Raw genomic sequence first — 24,772 nt, 5'->3', positions numbered from 1 at the left:
AGCTCCCGTGATGAAACCTCGGTGTGGCTAAAGGGTGATTATGCACATTTGACGAGCGCGAGACTTGCTGGGTCGGGACACCGTCTTTATAGCTCCCTCCCCTGATTGGAATTGCTCTTTCGCTCTCTCTTGGGTCCCCCACCGCCAAGAGCCTCCTCCTTTCGTCTGTCATTTAAGGGCATGAGCTAGAGAGGGGCCTATGAAATAGAAAGCACTTGCCCGGTCCCCTCCCTCACAAGATAAAAAGTGCTGTCAGTTTGCTATCATTTGAAAAGGAAGACTCACCGGTATGTGCTCGTGGATTCCCTTATTAGGAGAGTATGACGAGTAGAATTTTTGATGCTTGCGATGATTTTTTTTTTTCCGTTATACACCCGTGAATGCGCAGTTGTGTCACTTTGGCCAAATTGCTGTAACGTGACTTTGAGTAGGACTTTGACAATGCCGACGAAAGTAGTGAAATACTTTGGTGTTGTCAGGCTAATCATGGTGCAATTATGCCCGAGCAGGAAAAAAAAAACAAAGTGTGACAAGGGGGGACAAGAGCCACAAAAAGCCAGACTTCTACCAGCGTGTAACGGAATCAGCAGCACTTTTCTCAACTTCCATCCAAAATTCTCTCAGAAAAAGCGGAACCAGAGAATCCCTTTTTGGAACCGGTGGCTTCCGTGAAATTTCGTGTGCCGTATCAGTCTGACCAACATTACGAACGAATCGAACTTCCCTTATGTGAGCCAAAGTCAGATTGCGCGGTCTTGGTGGAGGTCTGCACTCCACCGATTGCAGTTTACGCGCGTGTGCGCGGTGGCCGCGTTTTTGTCTTGATCGCTGAGGAGTCCTCACAGAGATGGCACGTCTCGACCGTGACAGACACGACCAAAGTGGTTATCCCGACATCCCGCCGCTGCCGTCACATCATCATGAAATGTTGATGGTATGACAACGAGCAAGTGGAAGCCCGCTGGGTTGGCGTGGCCCTTGCACGCGGCTGCGCTTATTGATTTGTGCTTTGCTTTGAAAGGGCTTGTATTTCCTGGCGATTCACCTGCGGTTCTTTTCCTCTTTGACCAGAAGAGCGCACCCTGGGGATGGACGGTCGGTCTGCTCGGCCAGACATTGCGGCCGCTGCAAAGCCGAGGTACCCTTGAGCGCTGTCAAACGCGGCTCAGGCTGCACGAAGCCAACAAGCCTAACATGCAAAATCCAAAGTCAAAGACAGCGAGACCACGTATTGTAGACACAATCCTAACCCTGAAAAGCATCAAAACAAGGGCTAATTTGTACACTTTATAGCGCTTTTGAACGGCATAAGATTTTTCTCATCTCATAGGAGTGAAAGGGGAGTCATATTTGCCAAAACGGCCTGTCGTACAGGGTCAGGGCACAGTAATCAGTCAGTGAAATGAACTGCCCTCTCTGGCTTCATCCTGTGCCTCTAATTAGATTCTTAAGAAACCACCACGCCCAAAGAAAAACAACAATTAAGAGACAGTAACTGATGAGATGTTGGTCCTTTGCCATCCATCTCCTCGCGGGCACACACATAGCAGGACAGCAAAGAGCTCACTTGGATCTCTATCGACTTTGTTTTACAGATACTTCATCCATCCATCCAGTATCCTAGGTGTTTTCGGGCGGTAGGCGGGGTACACCCTCACCTGGTCACCAGCCACTTACAGGGCACACTGAGACTAGCCGCCATTCCGCATTCACAATCGAACCTAGGGACACGATAGAGAGTCCGATCAACCTAGCGCGCATGTTTTTGGAACGTGGGAGAAAATGGAGCAGAAAACCCACGCGGGCACGGAGAGAACATGCAAATTCCAGGCACGACCTCTGCACGGTCAGGCAAATGATCGCGAACCAATCGCCCCACCGCGCCGCCCGACTTCTCACTGTTTTCGGTGTTCAGAGTTCAATATTTTCGCCGACACACATTCAATTTTCTGCCCAGCGAATATCCTTTCTTAACACCCGGATTTGAATTTGCTCATTGAGCCTCTTGGCTACCAAATAGTCAATCTCAGTGGAAGAGCTGAGACGAGTCTCACGGCAATGATAGTGCGGGACACGCAGCACTGAATTATCATCCGCATTCTAATCAGACTATAGAGCAAAACAGTCACCTCTCCAAAAAAGGCCAAACTGAGTGGAAATGGATGCAGCCTCCACCTGAGACCGGGGAGGGCTCTTTTTCGCTGAATGTGATACGTCCATTTTTGTAATGGCTTGCCGCCTCTGGGACACAGGTTCCTTCTGTGGAAATCTTAAACAAAGCACAACGTCTTTTGGCCCTGATTTGGGAGTGCGGGGAGCGGGATTGGCTATTATCTTCCGAGGTGTGTGGCTGAGGAGCAGTGGAAGGCTGCAGACAGAGCCCAGGTGCACCGATGTACACAGAGGAAATTGAGCAAACACAAGATAAGCGAGATGGAGGGCTGCCTGCCCATAGAGCGGCACCACTAAACCACCCCCAGGCTATTAACTTTGCACTCCTCACTCCCGGTTCCTAACCTCTTCTCAGCACTATAATATCCGAAACATGGGCTGGAACATCGGTTTTGACTCCGCACTTGGTGGTGAGGGAGGTCTTTGGAAACCATTCAGAGTCCCTCTGGTTCCAGTGCGGTATATGACACCAGTGCGCTTTAGCGGCAGACTGAATGTCAACCTGATCCAAAGCGCCAGTGCGAGCCCTTACTCTGCGCAGTCTGTTCTTCAGATACGACCAACTGACGAGTACAGTATGCAGTGATGGGAATGGCCGCGAACGCATTGAAAGACCGAGCAGCGGAGTGTGCTGGAACACCCTGAGGCAACGCTCGGACAAGAATCCACCGATGACTGCGTAGGCTGTGGCAGACACCTCATGTCACATCGTGCGTCGCCTGCCCCCAAAACTTAATCAACGTACTGTACTTTTGATACTTGCGCAACCTTCAGATGGTGACGTCAGAAACATCGGGGGAGCCTGCGCCGGGCATCGTCGCGGCGACCAAGCCGGCTGGAGCTGAGAGGCTGTGGTGGGCTCCAGATGGAAAATGCTTGGATGGCCTTGAGCACATGTCTCCACTCATAATAGATGGCCAGATGTAGGGGAGGTGGAGGTGTTTGTTGCTGGCTGGCAGACATCACTCGGAGCAAGAAGGAAGGCAAACGATTGCATGCCTAATCAGAAACATTGTGGCTGATTCTGTGATTGCATGGAATGTGGATGCAGTTAATAAACCATGGGTCGTCCCTACTGTTCACCTGTGGACGAACGGAGGAGAGCTGCACACAAAGGAGGCTAATTTACATCAGAGTGTTAAACTGCATCAAGAAAAACTCAACCCAACTCGGCTGTATTTCTCCAGAACAGTCCAACTCAAAATCATGCCTCATGAGGAGTCCAAAGGCAAAGAATGAAGATGAGTTTGAAGACAAGTTTTGAAGATGGGCAGCGAGCGGGCCTGCCAAACTTTCATTCCAAAGTGAGGGAGCGGCAACGGGATGTGCTCCATCCCCTCCAAGCCTCCGCTCAGTTCTCGGTACCTCTGGTAGTGTCTGGTCCGCAGAACTGAGGCGCTGGGCAGGAGCTCCGAGAGGTTAGTTGGCCGTTTCAAGATTTGAAAACAAATACAAGAACTATAAAATGGAGAGGGAATCAGTGAAGGGATGCCAGTGAAGGAGTGATGTGCTCCCTCTTACACATGCCAGTCAAGAGGCGAGCGGCGGCATTCTGGAGCCACTGGAGACGCTTGATGGAGGATCGGCTGACTCCAAAGTAAAGGCCATGACAGTAATCTGGCCCAAGTGTGACGAAGGCATGAATGACTGGTTCCAAGTGCTCACCAGAGAAAGGGGAGACTTGATCACAGACAGCTGCCTAAGATGAAAGACGCTGGATTTGACAATGGCGCCGATTTGCTGGTCCGATTTCAAATCGCAAAACAAATACTCCAAGATCGGAAGAAAATAAAGTCCAAACAATATAATTGTTAAAAAAAAAAAGATGTACATTTATTAGAACAAAGCCAAGGCGCCACAAGCACACAAAGAATGAAAGGAGCAATGAATTAGCAGTTGAGAGCAGGTTAATGTGATGTGATGATCCAATAAGCCGCCAGAACAAGGCTTTACGACTTAGAGCACAAAAAGCCCCAACAGGATTCTACCTGTGGGATTGCAGTGAAGGAAAGTCATTTCAAACCCCACCTCCCCAAAAACTTTTCCAACATGATTAGAGAAGAGGCATTTTGGGAGCAAGTCTGAGCTCTGCTCTTGTTGGTCTCGTTTTTTTCTCAACTACATCCCCGCCCCCCCGCCCCCCCCCCCCCATGTGACGTATAAAGTGAGCAACTTACTGCATCGACGTTTTTTGATTCTCCATGATGCATTTTTTGTGGTAGTGCGACTTATACTTGTGGTGGAGTGACTTAAAGTGGGAAATGTACAGCACTCATCGTTGAGTGTCATTTTGATTCCGAGGTGTTATTCATTTGATTGATGCTTCTGGCTATGAACTGTCAAAAACATTTCATCAGGTGGTACTTTGTACGGGGCTACGGAGTCAGCCGTTACTTCAAGTCTCTCTTCAACCTGATATTTTTGCTGTATTGTGCTCGCGTAGATCCTGCGTGGAAAACAAAATCATTCACGGAGAAAAGGAGAGTGTAAGATGAGTATTGATGTGCCCATAATTGCACTGACATGCTCGTGTATGTATTTTTGTTCCCAAGGGAACACGGCTCTCTCATTATGCTGGCATTAGACATAAAACGAGACCTGCTCTCTGCTTTTAATTCAGTCCTACCGACAACAGACGGAAAATTTACGTTGCCATCTGCACTCTTCCTACCATTTATACGCTCTAGCTGGACAACGACGTGAGTTTGATTTATTTGCTTCCTTTTTAGTTGTTCTACCCATAGCACACATGAGACAGTGGTCAGCTCTGGCTCAAGCAAACATCCTCCTGTCAGTGGAGAAGATATCTTAGCTCAGGGGTTTGAATACATTCTCTGCACGAGTGCCCGGCGGCGGAAGACTCGCTGGGTGATCGAGGAACGACTCGACCCTCTTTTGTCAAATGTTGGCATGCAAAACAATGAGCCGATTGCACGCTTGCTCCGTCTGCGTCAACACTATACTGAAGCAGGGGCAAAAAAAAAAAAAATGCGATTTCCAAAATATGGAATGCTGAGTTTACTATTTTAAAATTCACAATTGACCGGCGAGCGCAACCATGCTTGTCCCGACTGTGTTTTGTACTTTTGTCATTTTGCATCTGTGACACCTTCATAGGTTGTAAAAATACTACGTTTTGAGAGGGGGGGGGGGTTATCCCAAAAATATTAATAAAGGGCTTTGCTCAGCTTTTCACTCATTTTAGTATGATGAACCACCACTAGATGGCAGGAGTGGTTTTGATCGGACCTTGCTCCACACGGTGTGGGCTGTTGTATGGCGATCAGATGTCGCAAGGTGACGTGCGGAAGCAGTGTGGTGTTGAGAACATGGAGAAATACCGGCAGCTAACTCTACATTGGAGCTTTTTCAAATCACGAAAAGATGACAAAGTCCCATCGTCAGCTTTGATGAATACACGCACGCACACCCGCGCGCGCACACACACACACACACACACACACACACACACACACACACACACACACACACACACACACACACTTGCATTCAGGCGCAAAGTTCATGCATAGGTCATGCATAAGTGCAATATTTATTGTGCAATCTAAGTGACCTTTTTTTATTGCTTTTGTTTTTTCGTTGGAAAGCATTGTTGAGATGTTTGAATTATCACCACTGCAAAAAAAAATTAAAAATAGCATCAGTGAAAATTCGACTTCAAATGCATCCTTTCACAAAAAGCCCTTTTTTTCTCTGGGTCTAAACAAGTATTTTCAAGAAACCTACTGATGTTAAACTGCTGTTTACTCCAGAATGGTAAACGGTATAAATGGACTTTTTGTTCCTGATGAAAGAAGGGAGTGAGAGCTTTCTTTTGCTTATATAGCTCGAGAACTCGATGTTCTGTCGACCAAAAATGAGTTGAAATGGCTCCCAAGTTGAGAAAAACGGCTGGCATTGAATGAGTTCAAGAGTGCGGGGGGGTTGTTTTTGTTTTTTTTCCAAGAACGAAGACGACAGTGGTTAAGCTCCGCTTATAACTGTATGTATCTATGTACTTTCGACATTGCCTGCGCATTTAAGAAAGCTTTGTAGAATTTGGTCTGTGTGGCGTGACCTCCCGTGAAGGATAATTGTATGCCGGATATACCGAGGGTAATGCTTTTGTCGAGTCTGTGCTACCCGAACATTAAATGTAATATTTGCGCTGGATCAAATACAGACCCGAGGCACACTTTGGAGGGGGTGAGAGAAACAAACAAAGGAGACTCGGTGGAACAACCTTCCTGAATTTTCTTTCCGTGCACTCCCCCGCTGGTGTGATTGAAACTCGGTGATAAATGAGCCTGTTTCTGTTTGATTGGCCCAAATTAGCTGGAGCCCTTGCCATATCTTAATTAGCGGAGAGAGAGAGAGAGAGAGAGAGAGAGAGAGAGAGAGAGAGAGAGAGAGAGAGAGAGAGAGAGAGAGAGAGCAAATGTTCTCCAATAATAACGGAGCCTTTATTGTAGGAGCCCAAGCATGTGCTTGTTGCTTACTTTAGCTGCTGTCACTGCAGTGATGCGGACCGAACATCAGCTGAGTCCATGGAGTGGATGCTCAAAACCTTTCTTCCTATGAAAGCATTTGTTCATGAAAATGATGAACCGACATTCTCGCAGCCTCTATTCGGAATATATGAGACATTGTTGGAACACTTTTCATAGATTTTTTAATCTCCTGTGCCGCTTTCTTCTTAAACCAAAGCAAAGGTCCAGTCACGGAGTGGAAAGTGTCAAAGAAAAGCACAAGGTCGAATCCATGAATCTTAAGTAAAAGTGCCATCAATATTGCATAGCCTGTAGACCGCCAACAAGTGTCGGAGTGGATTCAGTGTGCACAGGTCCCGCGCGGCCACAGCGCAAGACCACACACACTCATGGAGATATCCGATGCGTGGCCTACCACGGTGGCAGATGGCGGAGCGGTCCACACGCCTGATGCGCGTGGGATGTGGCTGTGGATGCTTGTTCGTCACTGCGTGTGCCCTAGACTGCCCGCAGGCGACTAGTTTGGGGGGGTCGGCCGCCTTTCGCCGAAAGTCAGCTGGGAGAGGCTCCACAGCAAGCCCCGCAACCCTGTTAGGAAACCCCCCCTCGCCTCACCCTGCACCATAAGACCCAAACTGGATGCTTCGCCGCACACGCACATGCACCTTATGATGCTTGTGGATGAATTTTAATTGCCAACATAGTGTGAAATGCGACATCGGCCCCGCCTCCGACATCCTCTTCTTCCCTCTCATTGGCTTCTCCCCCTCAATGGCTCCTCCCCTAAGCATAATTACTCCTCGGTCTGTGAGCAGAGGATGGGTTCCCACAAAACTTAGGAGCAGTATGTTCACCGTTCCCTCCATCATTGTCGACCTCGGATCGGTCACATCTCCTGATCAACCGCAGAAAGCCTTGAGCTACAATCAAATGGGATATCTATGTGGGGGGGGACGGTGGTGGGGGAGGGTTGTGTGGCGCCTCTACAGTGGTGTGTGTGAGCATTCGTTGGCGCATGTGAGCCTTGTTCTCATTTGCGTAAGGGTGTGTGAGCACATATGCCTGGTTTCTTCCCTCACACACTCGGTATTGTGCATTAGATCAAAGCCGCAAACCCCCGTGGGCTTGACACACTCGAGCAAGGCTGTTTGCAGCGGCGCAGAAGCGCCGCAGTCATTCCGCTGATACAGTACGCTGTTATAAAAAAACAATAAAATAGGAATAAGAAGTCGAGTGGGGGAGTGAGCTCTCTTTGCGCAACGGGGGATCACAGAATATGATCATTGTTCTGCGGAGGTGGCGTGTTGACAGAATACAGCAGAGGAGGTTAGGCAGGAAAGAAAGTCAGATGTGGCCGGCGCCTCGCTTGGCTGAAATATTTCCCAAAGCCGCAACGACAACAGGAATTGGAGAGAGCCCGGATCGCTGTGGCTCACTGATATGAGAGCGCCTTGCCGGCGACTCGTGGTGAAGCCCCGAATGTGTTTGGAAATCAGAAATCAATCACGTCGGACATGCCACACATTGATGTACGACGCTCCCTTGGGAACAGCGTCTGAAGAAGACATGCAAAAATCCCAACTCGTTTCATTTTGGTGGGAATGAATGCAGACTACTCGTGCACAGCATTTACATTCCATTTCAGTTGCCACTTTTCTCCGCAGTATATTACGAGAGCACCAGATAACATCGTCATACTGCACCGATTTGGACTCACTGCTGATGACCTTCAACTAATTTGAATCGGGTTTGTGGGGGGGTTTTGTTGTTTTTTTTTTTTTGTTTGTTTTGTTTTTTTTTTTACTGACAGCCATCAGCATTAAGTCAGCAGAAAATGAAAAATGATTCAATTCACATTTTACCGCAACTGTGCTCGAATGATAAATGACAATTTGATGCCACACCAGAAGCGTTTATTGTCTTTGCGTGCGTGCGTTATATGCATCGCGTGTTGTTCTGGACCAATTTGTCCGAGTACCACCATAAGGATAAGAGCTTCAGAATGCTGAAAAAGCTGCAAAATAAAACTTTACACGTCCGCCCCCGCACATGACAATGGGTGCGCACAGGCATTCATGCATGACATGACGATGTTCCCAGCGATATGAACTATGCCTGAATTGCGTTTTTCCCCCGCCCCCACCCCGCCCATCACAATGTATGACTTTTTTTATGAATCCACGAGACAATGGGGACACTCAACGAAGATGCCCGCTGTGACCAGCCCGCATCTCGCCGGCGCATTGACGGGCGAGGATTTCTTGCCCGTGTGCTGTCCGCACAGCAGCAGAAAGATTTTTAGCCATTGTGGGGACAGTGACATGTGCTACTCATAAACCCGAGAGCGGGAACAGACCCGTGGGTCGGTGTCACCGGATGCAGTTTTACATCATGCCAGGACAAGACGCCATTTCCTTCGCACCGGCCAACATGGCTGCTATTGGCTAGCGATGGCTGGAACAGTTGTGACTGTCAGGACAAGCGTGTCAACCTCGAGGCCATCAATAGCATCTGTCAATATGGGTGCCTCCAATTATGAGAGGCGCTATTCTTAAAAGAAGCATTCTCCAAAAGGGGGTCTTTCAAATACATGAGTTAGATCACACAAGAGAAGGGCATGTGCCCTTTACATCTTTCTTTTTTTGTCGCCCCCCCCCGGCCATTCATTTGGTCTTCTATCTCACGAAGGCCTTTTTTTTTTTTCCAAGGCTGTCTGTGTAAAGAAAAAGGGGCCACCTTTTTAAAGCAATCTCTTCATCGCCATGTCTTTTCTTTCCCAACACTTGCCAACTTAGGTATGGCTGACTTGATGAATAATGGAGGCAACTGTGACCTTTACATTGTGAGTTCAGGCCTTCTTTAGCTTCGCTCTGATCCGATGAGCGCTTTCGATTCAAACTACACGAGCGACCCGGAGCAGTAAAAAGCCTTGGGTACACTTTCTGTACGCCTAGCGACCAACCTACCGACCTAACCCACCTACCTGCCTACTTACCTCCCGAACCCGCCCCCCAGCCAAAGCTTTTCCGCTTTTGACACCGAGTACAGTTCTGCACCGTCTGAAATGTCTGAAATCGCACACTTGTACCTCAGCAAAAAGGAAGTCACCGGTGGAAGAGTGATGAAATGAGAGCGTCTCAGCGTGACACGAGCGGCGGGAAAATGATCTCCTTACTAAGACGAGACGAAGAGGCACAAAAGCTCAGCTCCCGAGTGCCAAGATGGAAGGGGAAATTTAAAAAAAAAAACATGAAAGTGGCTCCTCTCGGTTGTGCCACCACTGGAAAAGGTAACGGATGGGGGAGAGGCCTGAAAGTGTTGCTGCCAAGTGAAGCGTGCGCTAAGGTCAGGCGACGAGCATGCAATGGTGCAGGCAAGGGAGGATTCCTTCGCTGCAGGACGGACGGAAGAGGCGACCTCTCAGTCAACGGTCCTCGACCCGCGGCCGGCCTATTTTAACGTAGCATTTGTGACCTCCGTGTGGGAAAAGTGACACCCCGATGAAAAGATTCCTTCATTCGCCACACACTGGGCCAGAATATATTCCCTGTTAAATCTCAGTGGCACGTATTCAAACCGCTTCCCGAAATTCCTGCAGGTGCTTCACGCGAGGTTTTGAAAAGCCGTTTTTAGGGAATGAGCACCGTGTCACCGAGGGCGAAAGCATGAAAACCGGCGGCTCCATCTTGGTTAAGGTGTTTGCATCACGCCCAAGCGGCGCTGATGAAAACATTTGAACAGGATATGCAACCTTCCCATTTGCGGAATAAGCACAAATTCCAAGGGAGCGAGCAAACTCCGCACGAGTGCCCGATATTTTGTTGCCGCATATTTGCCCACGAGTGACATTCGTTCCTGCGGTTGCAGCCACCAGATTGTTTGCTCAGACGGATGGCGGCGTTCTCAACCTTGACAAAGGACCGACAAATCATTTGGCCACAGATGGCTTCATTCTCTCCCACTTCTCCATTCCGTCTAAAAGACAGAGAGGGACACGAAAGTGATCAAATGAGACAGTCTGCCACCTGTGTTGGTCTTTTTGCCAAATTGTGCAAAGTCATGAGCTGGAACGCGGCGGTGGGGGTCATTCGACAGCGAGATGCAATGCAGACTAACCGAACGGTGCTCTAAGGGACAAGCCAGTTCCATTTTGGATGAACGTACATCCCATTCAAAGTTCGATTCAAACACAACAAATAGCAGTTTACAAATAGCGGAGCTGTCGGCCACTGCGCAAGCAAGCATGGGCCCGAGATCACACGCCGTGGATTCATCTCCGGCTGCTGCTAGCGGAGAGACGTGTCATCTCTCCTATCTGAGAAGTGGGAGGAAGTGAAGGAGGGAATTTGTGCCACTAATGTCGAACCTTTGAAAAACGCATTTGCCAGTCAGACGAGATGAAGGGCTGAATGGGAGTCCACCCCGTGACAAGAGAAAGAAGCCCAGACAATGACACTAAAAACGGGGAGCGACGTTCAAGTCGCTATTCTTGCCCTCATCTCGCCCAGGGGCGTGCGCGCAGGAAGGTTGTATCGCCCCGGTCCGTTCCGCGCCGGTTCTCATGCGAGACGCCAGTGGACCCAATAATTCTGACAAAATAAATCCACCCCCCCACCCCCGTGGCATTGACTAAACGAGTTTCTCTTGCCAACTTATTTCTTTTGAATCATGACACTTTACAAGTGCAAATTAGCCATAGTCATGAATTCCAATTCATCCCTAAGCCAATTCCACTCGCCATTGAGCACTAAAGACCAAAGCAATCTGACGGATGTGTTGGAGGTGAAAAAAACATGTCCTCTCAAGCAAGGCTGCTGGAGAGGAGAAACAACAACGCAGAGAGAAGGCTTACTGACATATCTAGTAGGACATACCGACTTCGACGTGAACACCACAGAACCTTTCCCGAAGCATCCACTTTCTCTCCGCCCCCCGTCCTCATTCTCAACTGTTGCTGATAGCGTAGCAGTGGACACGTTCTTATTGCTTAATGGCCGTGCACCATTCGCACACTTGTTGTTGTATCATTATTACCGCACTACTGGGCACACGACAATGCCTAATGATTCTCTTTACTTTTCTTTACTACTTTTGTTTTTATATCCTCCAAGTATATTTTAGTCCAGTGGCTTGCTTGCTGTAGTGGCTCTCTCTGGGTGGTGGCTCCAGCGACCGGAGACAAATTCTGTGTGTGTGTGTGTGTGTGTGTGTGTGTGTGTGTGTGTGTGTGTGTGTGTGTATGTGTGCGCTTTAACACCCTTGGCTCATGAAAAGCAACACATCTCAGTTTTACTGCTCCAACACCAAACGCAAAGAATCTAATTCGAGTTTCCTGGCAAAAGCAGCCTTGACGACAACGAGGGAATTACGAGGTCTTGCGCTCATCTTCTAGCAATTCACCTGGGAATGACACGGCTTGTTCGGCAAAGCTTGTAAGACCTTACGAGGGGCGAGCGTTCACCTTTCAATTAAAGTGTACCGATAGCACCGACGTTGGCGCAGCGCACCTCTAGGGGAGGAAAACTCAGAGCTTTGCTCCACTCTCCAGCGGTGCCGGCCGGGATTTAACCTTCTCAAGTTCAAGAAAATCTCTTGCCATGGATTTAAGGCTGGAATAGCGCTGGCTTCATTTTCGTATGACTCTCGAAAAGTGTGTTTTTGCCCTTTTTGTCCCCTGCTGCGCACCATAGTTATCTTCTTTCAAACAACAGTGATAGCTTTGCGTCACTCCTCGTGAAGTCTTTCATGAAGTACGGTAATCCCACACACACACACACACGCACACACACACGCTCACACACTGACAATTTAGACTCTCCGTTTAACCCAAGAAGCATATTTTTGTTTTGGGAGGTGGAAGAAAGCCAGAGTCCCTGCCGAGAAGCGACGCAAGCGTGGGGAGAACATGCAGACTCCACCCAAGGGAGACTAATCCGAGATTGTAAAGCAGAGCCTCTCGACTGTGAGGCAGACACGCTAAGCATTTTCCAACCAGCCTCGGAGCTTTTGTTTTTCAATTCGTTTGGTCACGCCGTGTGACCTCAAGCCACTGAGAGTCAGACTTCCAGCTCGCGTCGTTACGTCCCTTTTCAGTCCCGTCGGTTTCACTGGCGCGAGGAGCGGTTGCTGACCATCAAAGCCAATAACGACGAGATGTGCAGAGTATTGTTCATGTGTTGCGATGCGTGCGACTTTTTACGCCAGCTATCCATATGAAACATACCCGCACGCTGATTTCACAATGAAATCGAGGGAATTCATTGGACCTGCATGCATTAATCAGACTCGGGGTCGTAAAAATGGGGCTTTCGTGTCAATCAAAGCTCAGCGTCCAGTTTTTAAAGTTGCCGGCACTCAATTTGTTCCGACACTGATCCGCTTCAGTCTTGACGTAGTGAGTCTTCACGGTATGATCTTCGTACACACCGGCCGACGTGTGATGCTGAAGAAGTAAGGAGCTTCAAATTGTGTCAAAGTTGTCCAACTTGGAGGCAGGTCGGGGAGAGGAACCCTTCGGGTCATTACGCCACAGACCGTTCGCATGCAGATGCCATCTCATACGTCACGCTCTTCTCCTGGCCGACAGGCGCGGAAGCGGGAAGTCGCTAGGGCACGGAGCCATGCTCGGCGAAGCAGACGTGTGCCGCGTATACGGCAGCAAATGAAGACACATTGCAGAGCTGTTGGATGCTAATTGTCCTTCCACATTTGCCAGTCTGTCACCGCGGCGTCCGAGGACCGCGCAAGTGGCTGGCGCCCGCGCATTATTTTCATTCACATTGGGAATTTCTCCATTGTGATACAAATAAAGTTTTTTTCCCTTTTTTTTTCTTCTTCTTAATAGCAACAGCGAGAGTTGTATTTACTCAGGTGCTTGGCCACGTGTCGGAGCCCTTTGAAAGCTGTGATGACGCCGATGTCGACAAGACTCAGCACGGCACAGCGGGCGCGCATTTTCATCGGGGCAGATCAGACCAAAGTCAATGCTGACAGCGTACACCCCGGGCGGAGGATTTAGACAGACCTTCACTGCATCATGGGACAATGGCAGGTGGATGCAAGCGAGAGAATTTGGGCTTCCATAATTCACCCATCCAATCTCTACCGCTTATCTGGGGTCAGCTCAGACTTCCCTCTCCCCGTCCACTTCTCTTCCCGGGGGATGCCAGCCGGGAGACGTGCTCTCTCCGGCGTGTCTCGGGTCGTCACCGGGGAGGGGATGCCCGGCCCAGCTCATCTGGCTCCTCTCGACGTAGAGGTACGGCGGCTCAACTCTGAGTCCCTCCCGGATGAGCGAGCTTCTCGCCCCATTTCGAAGAAGGGAGAGTCCGGGCACCCTGCGGAGGAAACTCATTTCGGCCGCTCGTGTCCAGGGTCTTGTTCTTTCGGTCACGGAGGCGAGGGCGGGAACGCAGATCGGCCGGTAAATCGAGGGCTGCGCCTTTTGGCTCAGCATCTCCTTCACCACGACGGACCGATACAAAGTCCGCATCACAGCAGCCGCTGTACCGATCTGCCTGTCCTCCCTTGTGAACGAGACCCCAAGATATTTCGAGCCCTCCACTTGGGGTAAGATCCCCTCCCCGACCCGGGGAGGGCACGAACCCAGTTTCCGACAGAGGACCATTGTTTCAGATTTGGAGGTGCTGGTTTTCGTCGCAACCACTTTACACTCGGCTGCAATACTTTACTGAGATGCAATACAGATCATCATAATTCCAAGCCCAATCATCAATGTGTGCGACTGAAGGATTGTTCGCTTGGGCAAAAGTCACTGCTAAAGACGCTGCTAAATTTCAACATCATGAGAAAACACGTGCAAAAAAAGTGTACGCAAATGGAGACATCATTTATCGCGTGGATTCCCATCACGAAATCAACTGGCTGGCACTTTTCCATCACCCTGACTTTATGCTTATTATTTGCTGTGCAACACTATCAGGTGAACACACACACACACAGAAAAAAGAGATTGCAAAAAAAAAAAAAAAAAAAACCCACAGAGATTTAGGCGTATATGAGAAATGTAGCCAAGACAACCCAATTTGACGACCGCGGAGTAAATGAAAAGAAAGTGAGTCGGCCAGAAACAAAAGCGTCAACGAGGCCCATTTTTCCCTCCAGAGTGGATTTAAATGATGCCATTGCATCGCGCCGCCGCATCACAATTACCTGCTCGAAAATTCCCCCACCCCATTAACATGAGCTCGCTATTTCCCTTTAAAAAGCAGAGTTCTAAAGGACTTTCGGGACACCAAGGTGAGAGAGAACCCGCATATGTTATTGTGTAAACAAAGATGGTAATGATGCATGACGCTGTAGGCAAATAAGACGAGGTCGGTTGCAGAAATACACAAACAGAATCTCTTAAAATAGAAAGTTCAATGGTGATGGGGCGCTCCCGATAAGCGTCATTTTACAAAAACAACTGAAAAAAAACGCAGTGAGACAGAATTGTCACTTGAAAATAAAGAAATAAATACATCAACTCTGAACTTGTCACCAGGATGATGCCAATCATGAAAGTGGTGTTGGTGTGTATATGTAAATGAAAATCTGCCTTTGAAACCGCCTCGCTGTTCTGAGTGCGGATTGGCCACCCGTCATAAAATGTGACCGTCCGTCGCCACTGTGAAATAAACCGCTGGGTCTTGTATTCCAAATTTAGAGCCGTCGATGCCGCTTCTCTCTTTGATTAGCGCCCGCTGGTGCGCGCGGGGAAGAGTAGAGAAAGGTTCGGCGGGCGAAGAAAAGCGCCAATTGAAGCCCTACTCCGCCTGTCGTCTTTCTGGCCATAAAAGCGCAGTGTAATAGGATTCCGCAGCTTTTCCACTGACTGCTCCCGCTATCACACAGACATTTAAGCGCACTAATCCATGACAAATTGTCTCATCTGATCCATGACAAATCGTCCGAGGGGGGCCGATAGCACCGAGGAGATGGAGGGAGGTTGCGGGGTTCCGGCGCAAAGAGAGCGCCGGATGGCACCTGAACGATGATTGCCTAGCTCGGGCTTGAAAAGCCGCTTTGGTTATCACGCGGGGCGAGCGATCACGTGACGCCGGTCGGCCGGGCGAGGCCGCTCGAGTGTGTCGGCAGATTATCGAAAGGCACAAAGGCGTCCCGTGCAACGTGAGGTGGCTGGAAAACGGCGAGCCGAGCGGCTCTCTTGAGGAATCGCTCAAGATGCCGTGCCAACTGTTCTGCTATAGGATGAATAAGAATGGCAGAGAGCTATTCATACGTTCATTATTTTGGGTCGGCCTTTGCAGTCTTTCTAAATCACCGCCGCCTCATGTGGCGGAACACCTTCATCGAAATCTGACATGGAATTGCGCAAAAAAAGCATTCGCTGGGTTGAATGACTCTTGAATCACTACGTGACTCTCCAAAAGCTGAGAAACCTCACGAGGCACTGGACGAGAGCCGAAAGGCACCACCACAAGAACCGTCTTTCCGCTCGGACGTGCGGCAGAAACGGGAACTCCAATTATGTATGAAAGTGAGCGCACACAGTGAGCAACGCGACGTCCGCAGCACGCTGCTTCAAAAGTGTTCCGGGCCGGATTTACAGCTGCACCCGGACCAGGCGCAACGCTCGTCTCTCACATCCGAGGCTCTCGTAAACTGCTCCGTCAGATTGAGAATCAAATAAAACGCTATCTTAAACGCTGCCGCCTTCAGACGGCCCCCCTGGGTATTGACGCACAGTGAATTCTTTGGCGGAACAATTCGTATCATTGCTTTTGTCGTGACGTCATGACAAGGTCGAATCGCACGATGTTAACGTTTGACGGCAACCCTTAGTTTTGGCAGCACCGACGGCTGTGCAATACGACTACCTGGGTTGGAGTCAAATGGAATACCGGCGTCAATGTCTAACATGTCCTGGTTTTTTTCGATGTTTCCTGGGAGCGAGTACTTCCTGGAGCCGGTGTATAAAGTGTCGGCCCAGCTTGCGCGTGTCACGTCACATTCAGCCCATCTGTCAATGAAGTGGATTATTTCTAGAGAGAGCGAAATTGGCCGCACAGAATCAGGCCACCATCAATCTTGAGGCGGGCGAGCAGGACGTCAGGGAGGTGAGAGGCTCGCCGGCAGCAGCGCCGCGCCGCTTCCCCAACAGGTGACCAAGCAGTCAAGCGATTGCTTACTCAATCTCTGCCTCAGTGCACCCATTTGTCAGGGAAACATTGGGGAGCCCAGAAAAAATATCTATGTTTATATAAAGGTCTTGAACTCATTTTTTGTGCTATGCGGTGTTAGCGTTTTGCTTTTTTTTTTTTTTTGCATAGGGTGATCTGTCCAACATTATTCAACGTGAGCAGACAACATGTACTCTCAGCTCCAGGTGACCTTGACAAAACTCCCTCAGATAAGCACCCTTCCTGTCATCGTTTGTGTCTTTGTCCTTGGTGGGGATGGTCCGCCATGCACAAATGTCACCACATACCCTCGTTTGCCTTTTTACACTTGTGTGACGATGAAGAAAGTGAAATACTGCTTGCGAGGCACGTCTGCGCAAAAGGCATTTAGCCTCATGTCAATACTAAGTTAAACTCCGATGCACACTCTCGGCGGTGGTGCACAAGACACAGATTCTTCGTCACCGGCAAAAGAATTGCCCACGGCGACACTTTGGCACCGCTCACCGTCGGCGCCAGAGCACATCCGGGCGGGGGGCCCCAAAGTCAGCCTGCGGTTCCCGCACGAATAATAAGCTTTAGAAATGAGCGGCTGGCAAATTCAACAGCTTGGGAGGAGGTTCGAAGGCAACGTGTCAACGTCTAAGGGACAACGGCTTTTCCAAGAAGGCCGCATCATCATCATCATCATCATCATCACATAGTCACGTCTATTTCTATGAGAGTGTACGGGCCGCGGTGAAACTGGAGCCGCTCTCCGATTACAAAATCAATCGAAATAGAAATATTCATCACAGCATTTCAATTGAGAGAAAGCAGTTCTGGTCAGTGGCACTCAACGGCTGAGTAAGATTGATGTCTCATCCTCTGCAAAAGACGGTCAACTCGACAAATGCTTCATTGCCCAGCAGCATGGAAATTAAAAAAAAAATGTAAAAATACATCCAAATAAAATCAGCAAGTGCCAAACATGATTGGCCATCATCTCTCGGACGCCAGCAGATGAGGAGGACGAAATAGCGCAATTTATGATGGCCTGACAAACATGTGAAAACCGTTTTGTTCCAAGCAGGCTAAAATGCGAGATAAAGCGCCCATGGCCGCCTGAACGAATGCTGCTTCTGCTGCCATTATTGACGCCGTGTTCAGCCCCCCCAAGTTGAAATCAGTCTAGTGACATATGCAACAAATTTGATCTTTAAAAAAAAAAAGGATCAAATTGTGTTCTGAACAAAGCTCTGATATCCTCGAGGGGTCCACGAAAATGTCAGACTGCCGTCGGGAGGAAATTTCTGCCTGAATGAGCAAAGTGTGTACACTCGACGCCTTCACGTTTTCAGTGAGGCTGACGGGACCGCGCCATTCTTCAAAAGACGCTCAATGAGGCTCACGCGTACATTGTGGGCACCAAAAACCAAATGGCCACCAGTCACCCCCCCCCCAAAAAAAAACTACACTGGGAAGGAAAACTATCCTTTCCAAATTCCTTCCTATCGCTCATCCGTCAAGCCAATTAACAGCAACGAGATACTTGGAAAGCTTCCTGTCACCGTTTGGATTTTTACGCGTCAGCTGTTTCAGCGAAGAGCTACTGGAAGTCAATTTTCTGGCATGCTGCTTAAAGTCTCCGGCACACGAAAACGGGCCCGGATTTAGCTTTTTCTTTCTTTTCGTCCGCACCTCAAGCGCAACGCGTGAAGCAGAGGGGAGTCGAAGATCCGGCGGCGTCTGTTTAACAGCCGCTCGGCTTTGCGGAAAGAATCCCCGCCAATGTCTGAGGGTTGGGCGAAGGGACGGAAGACTCATTGTTGGTGGCTTAAAGCGAGCCTTTTTGCCTTGCGACCAAAAACCTCCCCTTTGCCAGAACTTACCCCATTAGCGACGCTCGTAAGCTTTTTCATCATCGGAGAATGAAATCTGCCCGGGCCGCTTCCCTCCTCGGTGGCCCCTGCAGCGCAGAAGGCGCCTTGGCTTAATTGACCGAGGTTTTCGCGACAAAAGAGGGAAAACATCATTGTCATTTCCAGGCACGCAGATCAAAGCTCCCTCGGCTACCGGCACATTCGCGGGGGCTTGTGCCGTCGGCTTCTTGTCGTCATTTGCCAAGAAGACTCGGGGTGCTGTTGTCGTCGCTTTTCTCATCGCGTCCCCGCCAACGAGGCGTCGAAAGAAACGGCACGGCGGAAGAGCGGCTCTCCTTTCACACCCAGATGAATATGGAAGCGGATGCGAGCGTGCGTCGACGCGTACGCGGGAAGCAAAGTCGAGGCCCAATTAAGCCTTTGCGTATTGTCGGTTGGCCGCCAACGCGGCGAATCCTCGTGTTCCGGTCGACAACTACGGCAAATCGTCCTGACGTCTTGCTCCACCCCCCATCCCCCACCCCGCCCCTCGCTGGAGGGAATTCACACCTCCCATCCCGACACCGTGCCACTAAGCTCAAAGCGGAAAAATTGCGGATGCTTACCCAGGGTGAGAATGTCGGTGCGGGCGGGCCGGGCCACGTGGTGCTGCTGGATGGACTGGTAGAGCGTAGCCTGCGACAGCAACAGGACGCTGAGACTGACCCACACCGCCAAAAAACAGGCCATTCTGCGGAACGCCACACACGCTGGTCAGATAGGGAACGGAACCTTCAGACAGCACATCGCGGGGCATGTTCACCACACACACACACACACACACACACACACACACACACACACACACACACACACACACACACACAAACAGTACACCCTGCTTCTCTTGCTTTTTAGGTCCACGGTAGCCTCGCGAGCAAACCATTTTGACACCGCCCCTCAAAAAGAATCGGGATGGAGAATGCTTTGGAAGCGGAATGGAAACAAGGAATTGCGCAGCCCTCGTCGTTTGCAATCCTCTCGGGTGGGCAAGATTGTCTGAAGGTAAGAGGGCTGTTTTTCTTTGCTTAATAGGCATGTATTTTTAATCGCTTCCTGTTGTGTTGATGCAAACGTCGGCGGAGTTGCCCATCGATGCCTAATAATATGCATTAACGCTCGTGTTTATCGTTGCCTGCCGGCTGAGTGATTTATATTCATTGTGGCTCATCTTGTAGAAGGGGACTTTGCTCTGTACAGGAGGAGGCGACGATTCATGTCGGATGGCTGAGTCTTTGGTTCTTTCAATCGGCGTAATTGTTTGGCGTCAGGTTTTTAGTACCAATAAAAAGAGCCATCGGCCAAACGACTGCTCTTGCAGAGCCGCCAACTTTCGAGGAGCCCCGTTTAGCGATCGTGACCCAATGGGGGGCAACCGCCGCATGCGTACAGCGTGACTGGGCGTCGCTTCCAATTGGCCGATTCGAAAACCCGAATCTTGGCCTTGTTTCTCGCGGTGGGCTGACTGGGAGAGAGACAAAGACGTGACCGTGACAACAATGTCAACAATCCTAGCGAACTCAAGGAGCCAACTTCGGCTCAGCGGGTGATCGTGAGCCTCATCTCGCTGCCTTTGGGGACACCCTGGACCGCTCAACGTCAACCCCCCCCTTTTAGACGGACTTTTGTGAACACCTCAGAGTCTTCGCCGAAGAGGGCGTGCACGTTTTGGGGACGTGGGAGCTCGGTGGGCAAATGCAAGCCATCTGGACGAAGGTCAAAGTATCCCGATAGAATTCACTCTGTCATTTTTCTTCCGCGTGTTTCTTGCAAACAACTGATTCTGTCGACATGTCATTTCATCCAAGATCATTTTGAGGGTGTCGCTTAAATACAGCTCAGCAATGGTGAGGAAGAAGAGGAGCCAATGGATTTTCATCTTTGGGTGAGCCGGACCTTCGCTCCAGGCAGTCCTTTGGGGCCTCATCTTTAATTCATGGGGCAAAGCTGAAAGAAGGTTTATCGGGCTTTGTCAATGCAACCCAGCCTGCTTTCCTGGTTTTTGTTTGATTTCCGCCTCGCCTCCTGTTTTCCATTGATCAAATACACGACACCCACAGACCGTGGGGGGAAAAAAAAAAAACAACAAAAACGCCGTTGCTCATCATGTGTTCTGTCACGGCCTTGACGTACGGAGGAGACGCTGACCGCCGATTTAATCGAGATGCCGCCCGTTCCAGGTCTTCTTATCATTTGGGTCGCCATCGAACACACTGCAACGGGATGTGGCACGCTTTCTTGGAGCTAAACTGTGCTCGTCGAAAGCCCCGTTCACTCCATCCTTATGACAGAAATAAGAGCTGACCCATCCTTTTCATTCTCTTCATCTACTGACTTGAACAAATGTCCCTTCCGCTAAGGACAAATATTTCATGACACTTTCGTAGGATATCCCATAAGCATCGAGTCGTCTCGACATTTCCACTTGCCGCAATTCCGGACTGAACATCAAGCCAAAGCCTTTCACAAATGACCATGAATGGAAAAGCTATGAAATGGCTGCCATACAAAGACAGCAGGAAAGTCGACCTGAGTTTGCTATGGAAGCCCTTTGATTTGGATTTCTGACTGAAGGGTTTGATATTGACATTGTTCATTCGTTCAAGAAAGTTTTTTTCCACACCCCAAAAAAAAAAAAAAAAAAAAATCGCTCGACCTTTTTTACCTCTTAAACACAAATTAGAGAAGGACTCGCCGTGTTGGTTCTTCGACATGAAACAGCCTTTGTTGTCGTAGCGAATGAATGTGCTCTCCAACAGTCACCGGGATGTATTTCTTTTTCATCTAAAAGCATTTTTTCGGCAATGAAAAATCAACTCTTCGCCTGCAGTGGAACACATCTATACACGCAATATCGAACAGAAGCTAGAATTAGCCATGCCGCCATCATGATGAACGTCATACTAAGGGGGAAGGAGAAACGAAAGCTTTCTCTCAAAACAAAACAAAAAATCAACAACAAACCTTTTCTTGTTTTGGAAAAGTTTTTTTCCCCCCCCAAAAAAAAAAAAAAAAAAAAGACGCTCGACCTTTTTTACCTCTTAAACACAAATTAGAGAAGGACTCGCCGTGTTGGTTCTTCGACATGAAACAGCCTTTGTTGTCGTAGCGAATGAATGTGCTCTCCAACAGTCACCGGGATGTATTTCTTTTTCATCTAAAAGCATTTTTTCGGCAATGAAAAATCAACTCTTCGCCTGCAGTGGAACACATCTATACACGCAATATCGAACAGAAGCTAGAATTAGCCATGCCGCCATCATGATGAACGTCATACTAAGGGGGAAGGAGAAACGAAAGCTTTCTCTCAAAACAAAACAAAAAATCAACAACAAACCTTTTCTTGTTTTGTTTTGTTTTGTTTTGGATTGTTTGTTTTGAAGCTGTCAGCGCCCCACCTCGATGAGAGGGCGGTTTCTTTTCGTCACTCCGGCGTGAGAAATGACGAAACTTTTTGCATTTGAACACACGTAACATATGGCACCTGAATCGAATTGGTGTGACGAACCCAACTCAACGTTTTTCTTTTCGTTTTTTTACCTGCAGCAGCATGTGTCAAAATGCTTCCCGAAGTTGATGCTGGTCAATTCTAGGCCTCCCCGCGCCAAATCCAAAGTGCATGAGCCACCCCCCTACAGCCCCTTACCTGAAGAGCGAGTTGAGGAGGACCAAGGCTCGGTTGGAACGGCGGACTCAGGCGTCTTGAAATTCGCCCATAGCGAAGAAAGCCTTCTCCCTAGGATTGTAGACGAGCCCGACCCGGAAGAAAAATCGGAGGGCTGCTCTCTTCTTTTCGTGCCTGGATAGTCCGTCCTCTGGATCTGCGCCGCTCACCTCCTTGCAAAGAGTCACCAAAGCCAGCGCAGCCTCGGCTCGGTGTCACCCGCCGGACGGAGGAGGAGGAGGCGGCGGCTCATCTCGTCACTGCTGCGTCGGCTTCGCATGTGCACTCTTTTGTGCCGCCGTGTCTTAATCTCTCTCTATCTCTCTCGCTCTGTGTTTCTCGGTTTTGAGGCAAACTCCTATGCTGTGATAACCGGGAGCTTCTGCTGTACACCGCCGCCCCTCGCACTAGTCTCACTCGATGTCACGCGTGGGGCGGAAGGCTCCCGATTAAACGCCTGCTCTGTCTTCCCTTGGCTGCGTCCTCTCTCCGAGGCGCCAAGTTACAGCGTCTGGATCGCAGAGCCTCGGCGCTCGTGTGAGGGAGCGTGTGCCGAGCGCAAGCGAGCCCAGCTGGGAAGAAGGGGAGGGAGAGAGATAGGGAGGGAGAGAGAGAGGGAGGGAGGGAGAGTTTTGACTCACATGCCTTGGAGCAAGACTGCCCATTTCTGCATGGACTCTTTTCATCCGCAAAGCAATGCTTGATGAAGCCGCCATCCATTCTTGACATCCGAGCCTCCCATCGGCAATGACGGGAGCCGCCTGCAAGTTTTGCCCTCGGCTCCGAAGCGCGGTTGAGGGTATCCGTGCGCAACGGCGTCGAAGAGGCTGCGGGATGACGCCCTACCCGCCGTCACCCCGCAGCACTCGAGGCCTGAGAGTCCAATTCGTTCCGAGCGCCGGACTCTTCATTGGCGGCAGGGTGTCTCGCCAGAGCTTTGCAATCCGCAAACGCTCCATTAGCAGCTGGTTATGCTCTTTTTTTTTGGGGGGGGGGGGATTTCTCTCATGATAAAGTCTTTCCAAAATGAATGATGAAGTATTTGAGATACGATTTTGCCATATGAGGCAAACTTGCACGATGCGCAAGCGGTAATAGCTCAAGGCTAACAGCCCCCCCGTCCACGTCCAATCCGCAAACCCGAAAGGGCACGTGTGCTCGATGAGGCGGAAACGTCGGAAAAACAGGGGCGAGAGCGAGAGGGGCCTCCGATGGACGATTGACATCCTCTTCGCGAGGTACCAGGGGACACGATTGAATCTAGGCAGGTCGAAGCCATTAGCGGAGCGCTGCCGTCGAAGGGCCGAGCAAAAAGCTCTTCACCGGCACCCGGCCGCCAGCGCTCATTCATATTCATGTCGGCAGCGACAGAGCACCCGTGGCGCAGCGGCCAACCGTCGGTGAGCTGAAGCCAACTCAGCCACCAAAGCCGGTCACAAATGTGCATGAAATTTCCTTGGGTCGGTACGTCCGTTCAATGGGATCGCCAATTGCGGGCGAGCCACGTCAACGCACAGGCAGTGAACATTTCTATTTGAAGCTCGTCTCATCCTCCATCCTTGCGACGGCCGCGCTTGTCGGAGGAAGCTGCCTCTCCTCGTTTTTGTCTTGCGACACGACCGTGCTCGCCGGCTTTTTCCAGAGATCCTCGGAAGTGACGGCAACACGGGGGCTGTCTCCGTTCACTTCACCTCAAGGGCAAAGCACGGCGCCGGAAAGTGACTCGGTGACAAAGGAAGGTGGAGAACGGCGATCCGCCGCGGTTTGCGGTTGATCTCGCCAGCGCAGCGCGAGCACCCAAAGCTACAGGATTGAAGCAAGCGGCCGCTACGGAGGAGAGGAGAGGGAGCCTTAAAACAGCTCAACAATCAGCTCATATTTATTCATGCGTCGACTTTTATGTCTCATTTTTTCCGGCGCTTTCTTTCCGGAGACGCGTGTTGTCATGTAAACAAGACCCCGCTCACCTCGCCGGCTGCGCGGTGCGCCGGCGCCTAGCGTTGCTTCATGTTATCTGAATTCTAGCTCTGAATTCCAAGGGGTGCTCATCGATGACAATGAGAGCAACCGTTGAGTTTTTACTCTGGGAGAGTCGTTGCGTGCAGTTGGACACGTTGCCAAACGCAAATAGCGTACCGCCGCCACGTTGCCCCCGTCAAGCTTAGCGGTTTCGTCGCTAATAGCGAAGTTGGAGACCAATAGGCTAAAGTATACACAGGATTTGAAGATCGTCGCAAGCACAAACGTACTGTTTTCGGTTAGTCTGTTTCCTGTCTGATCACGTGCGTTTTCCCGTTTGGAACTCTTTGGGTGTCTACTGCGCAAGTGCCAAACTCCGGTCCTGGAGGGCCGCCATCCCGCATGTTTTCCAAGTCTCCCTGTTGCAACACACCTGATTCA

General features: G+C 49.9%; 1 protein-coding gene across 3 annotated transcripts in view; it reads right to left on the bottom strand.

The window, feature by feature from the left end:
* Positions 1–23,281, bottom strand: part of tafa1b (TAFA chemokine like family member 1b) — a 77,226-nt gene extending 53,945 nt beyond the window's left edge. The window contains exons 1-2 of one of the 3 annotated variants that reach the window (XM_019859785.1): positions 22,359–23,281; positions 19,275–19,402 (exon numbers count right to left, since the gene is read on the bottom strand). In XM_019859785.1, the coding sequence (XP_019715344.1) occupies positions 19,275–19,398 (124 nt within the window). In that variant the 5' untranslated portion in view covers positions 19,399–19,402; positions 22,359–23,281. Of the gene's footprint in view, positions 1–19,274; positions 19,403–22,354 lie in introns of all 3 variants that reach the window. The other 2 variants (XM_019859784.1, XM_019859783.1) reach the window with 2 other exon arrangements.
* Positions 23,282–24,772: the final 1,491 nt, after the last annotated feature.

This window comes from Hippocampus comes, unplaced genomic scaffold (genome assembly GCF_001891065.2).
Source record: "Hippocampus comes isolate QL1 unplaced genomic scaffold, H_comes_QL1_v1.1 scaffold568, whole genome shotgun sequence".
Lineage (NCBI taxonomy): Eukaryota > Metazoa > Chordata > Actinopteri > Syngnathiformes > Syngnathidae > Hippocampus > Hippocampus comes.
The sequence above is the reverse complement of the archived record's forward strand: the minus strand, read 5'-3'. Positions and strand labels throughout refer to the sequence as shown.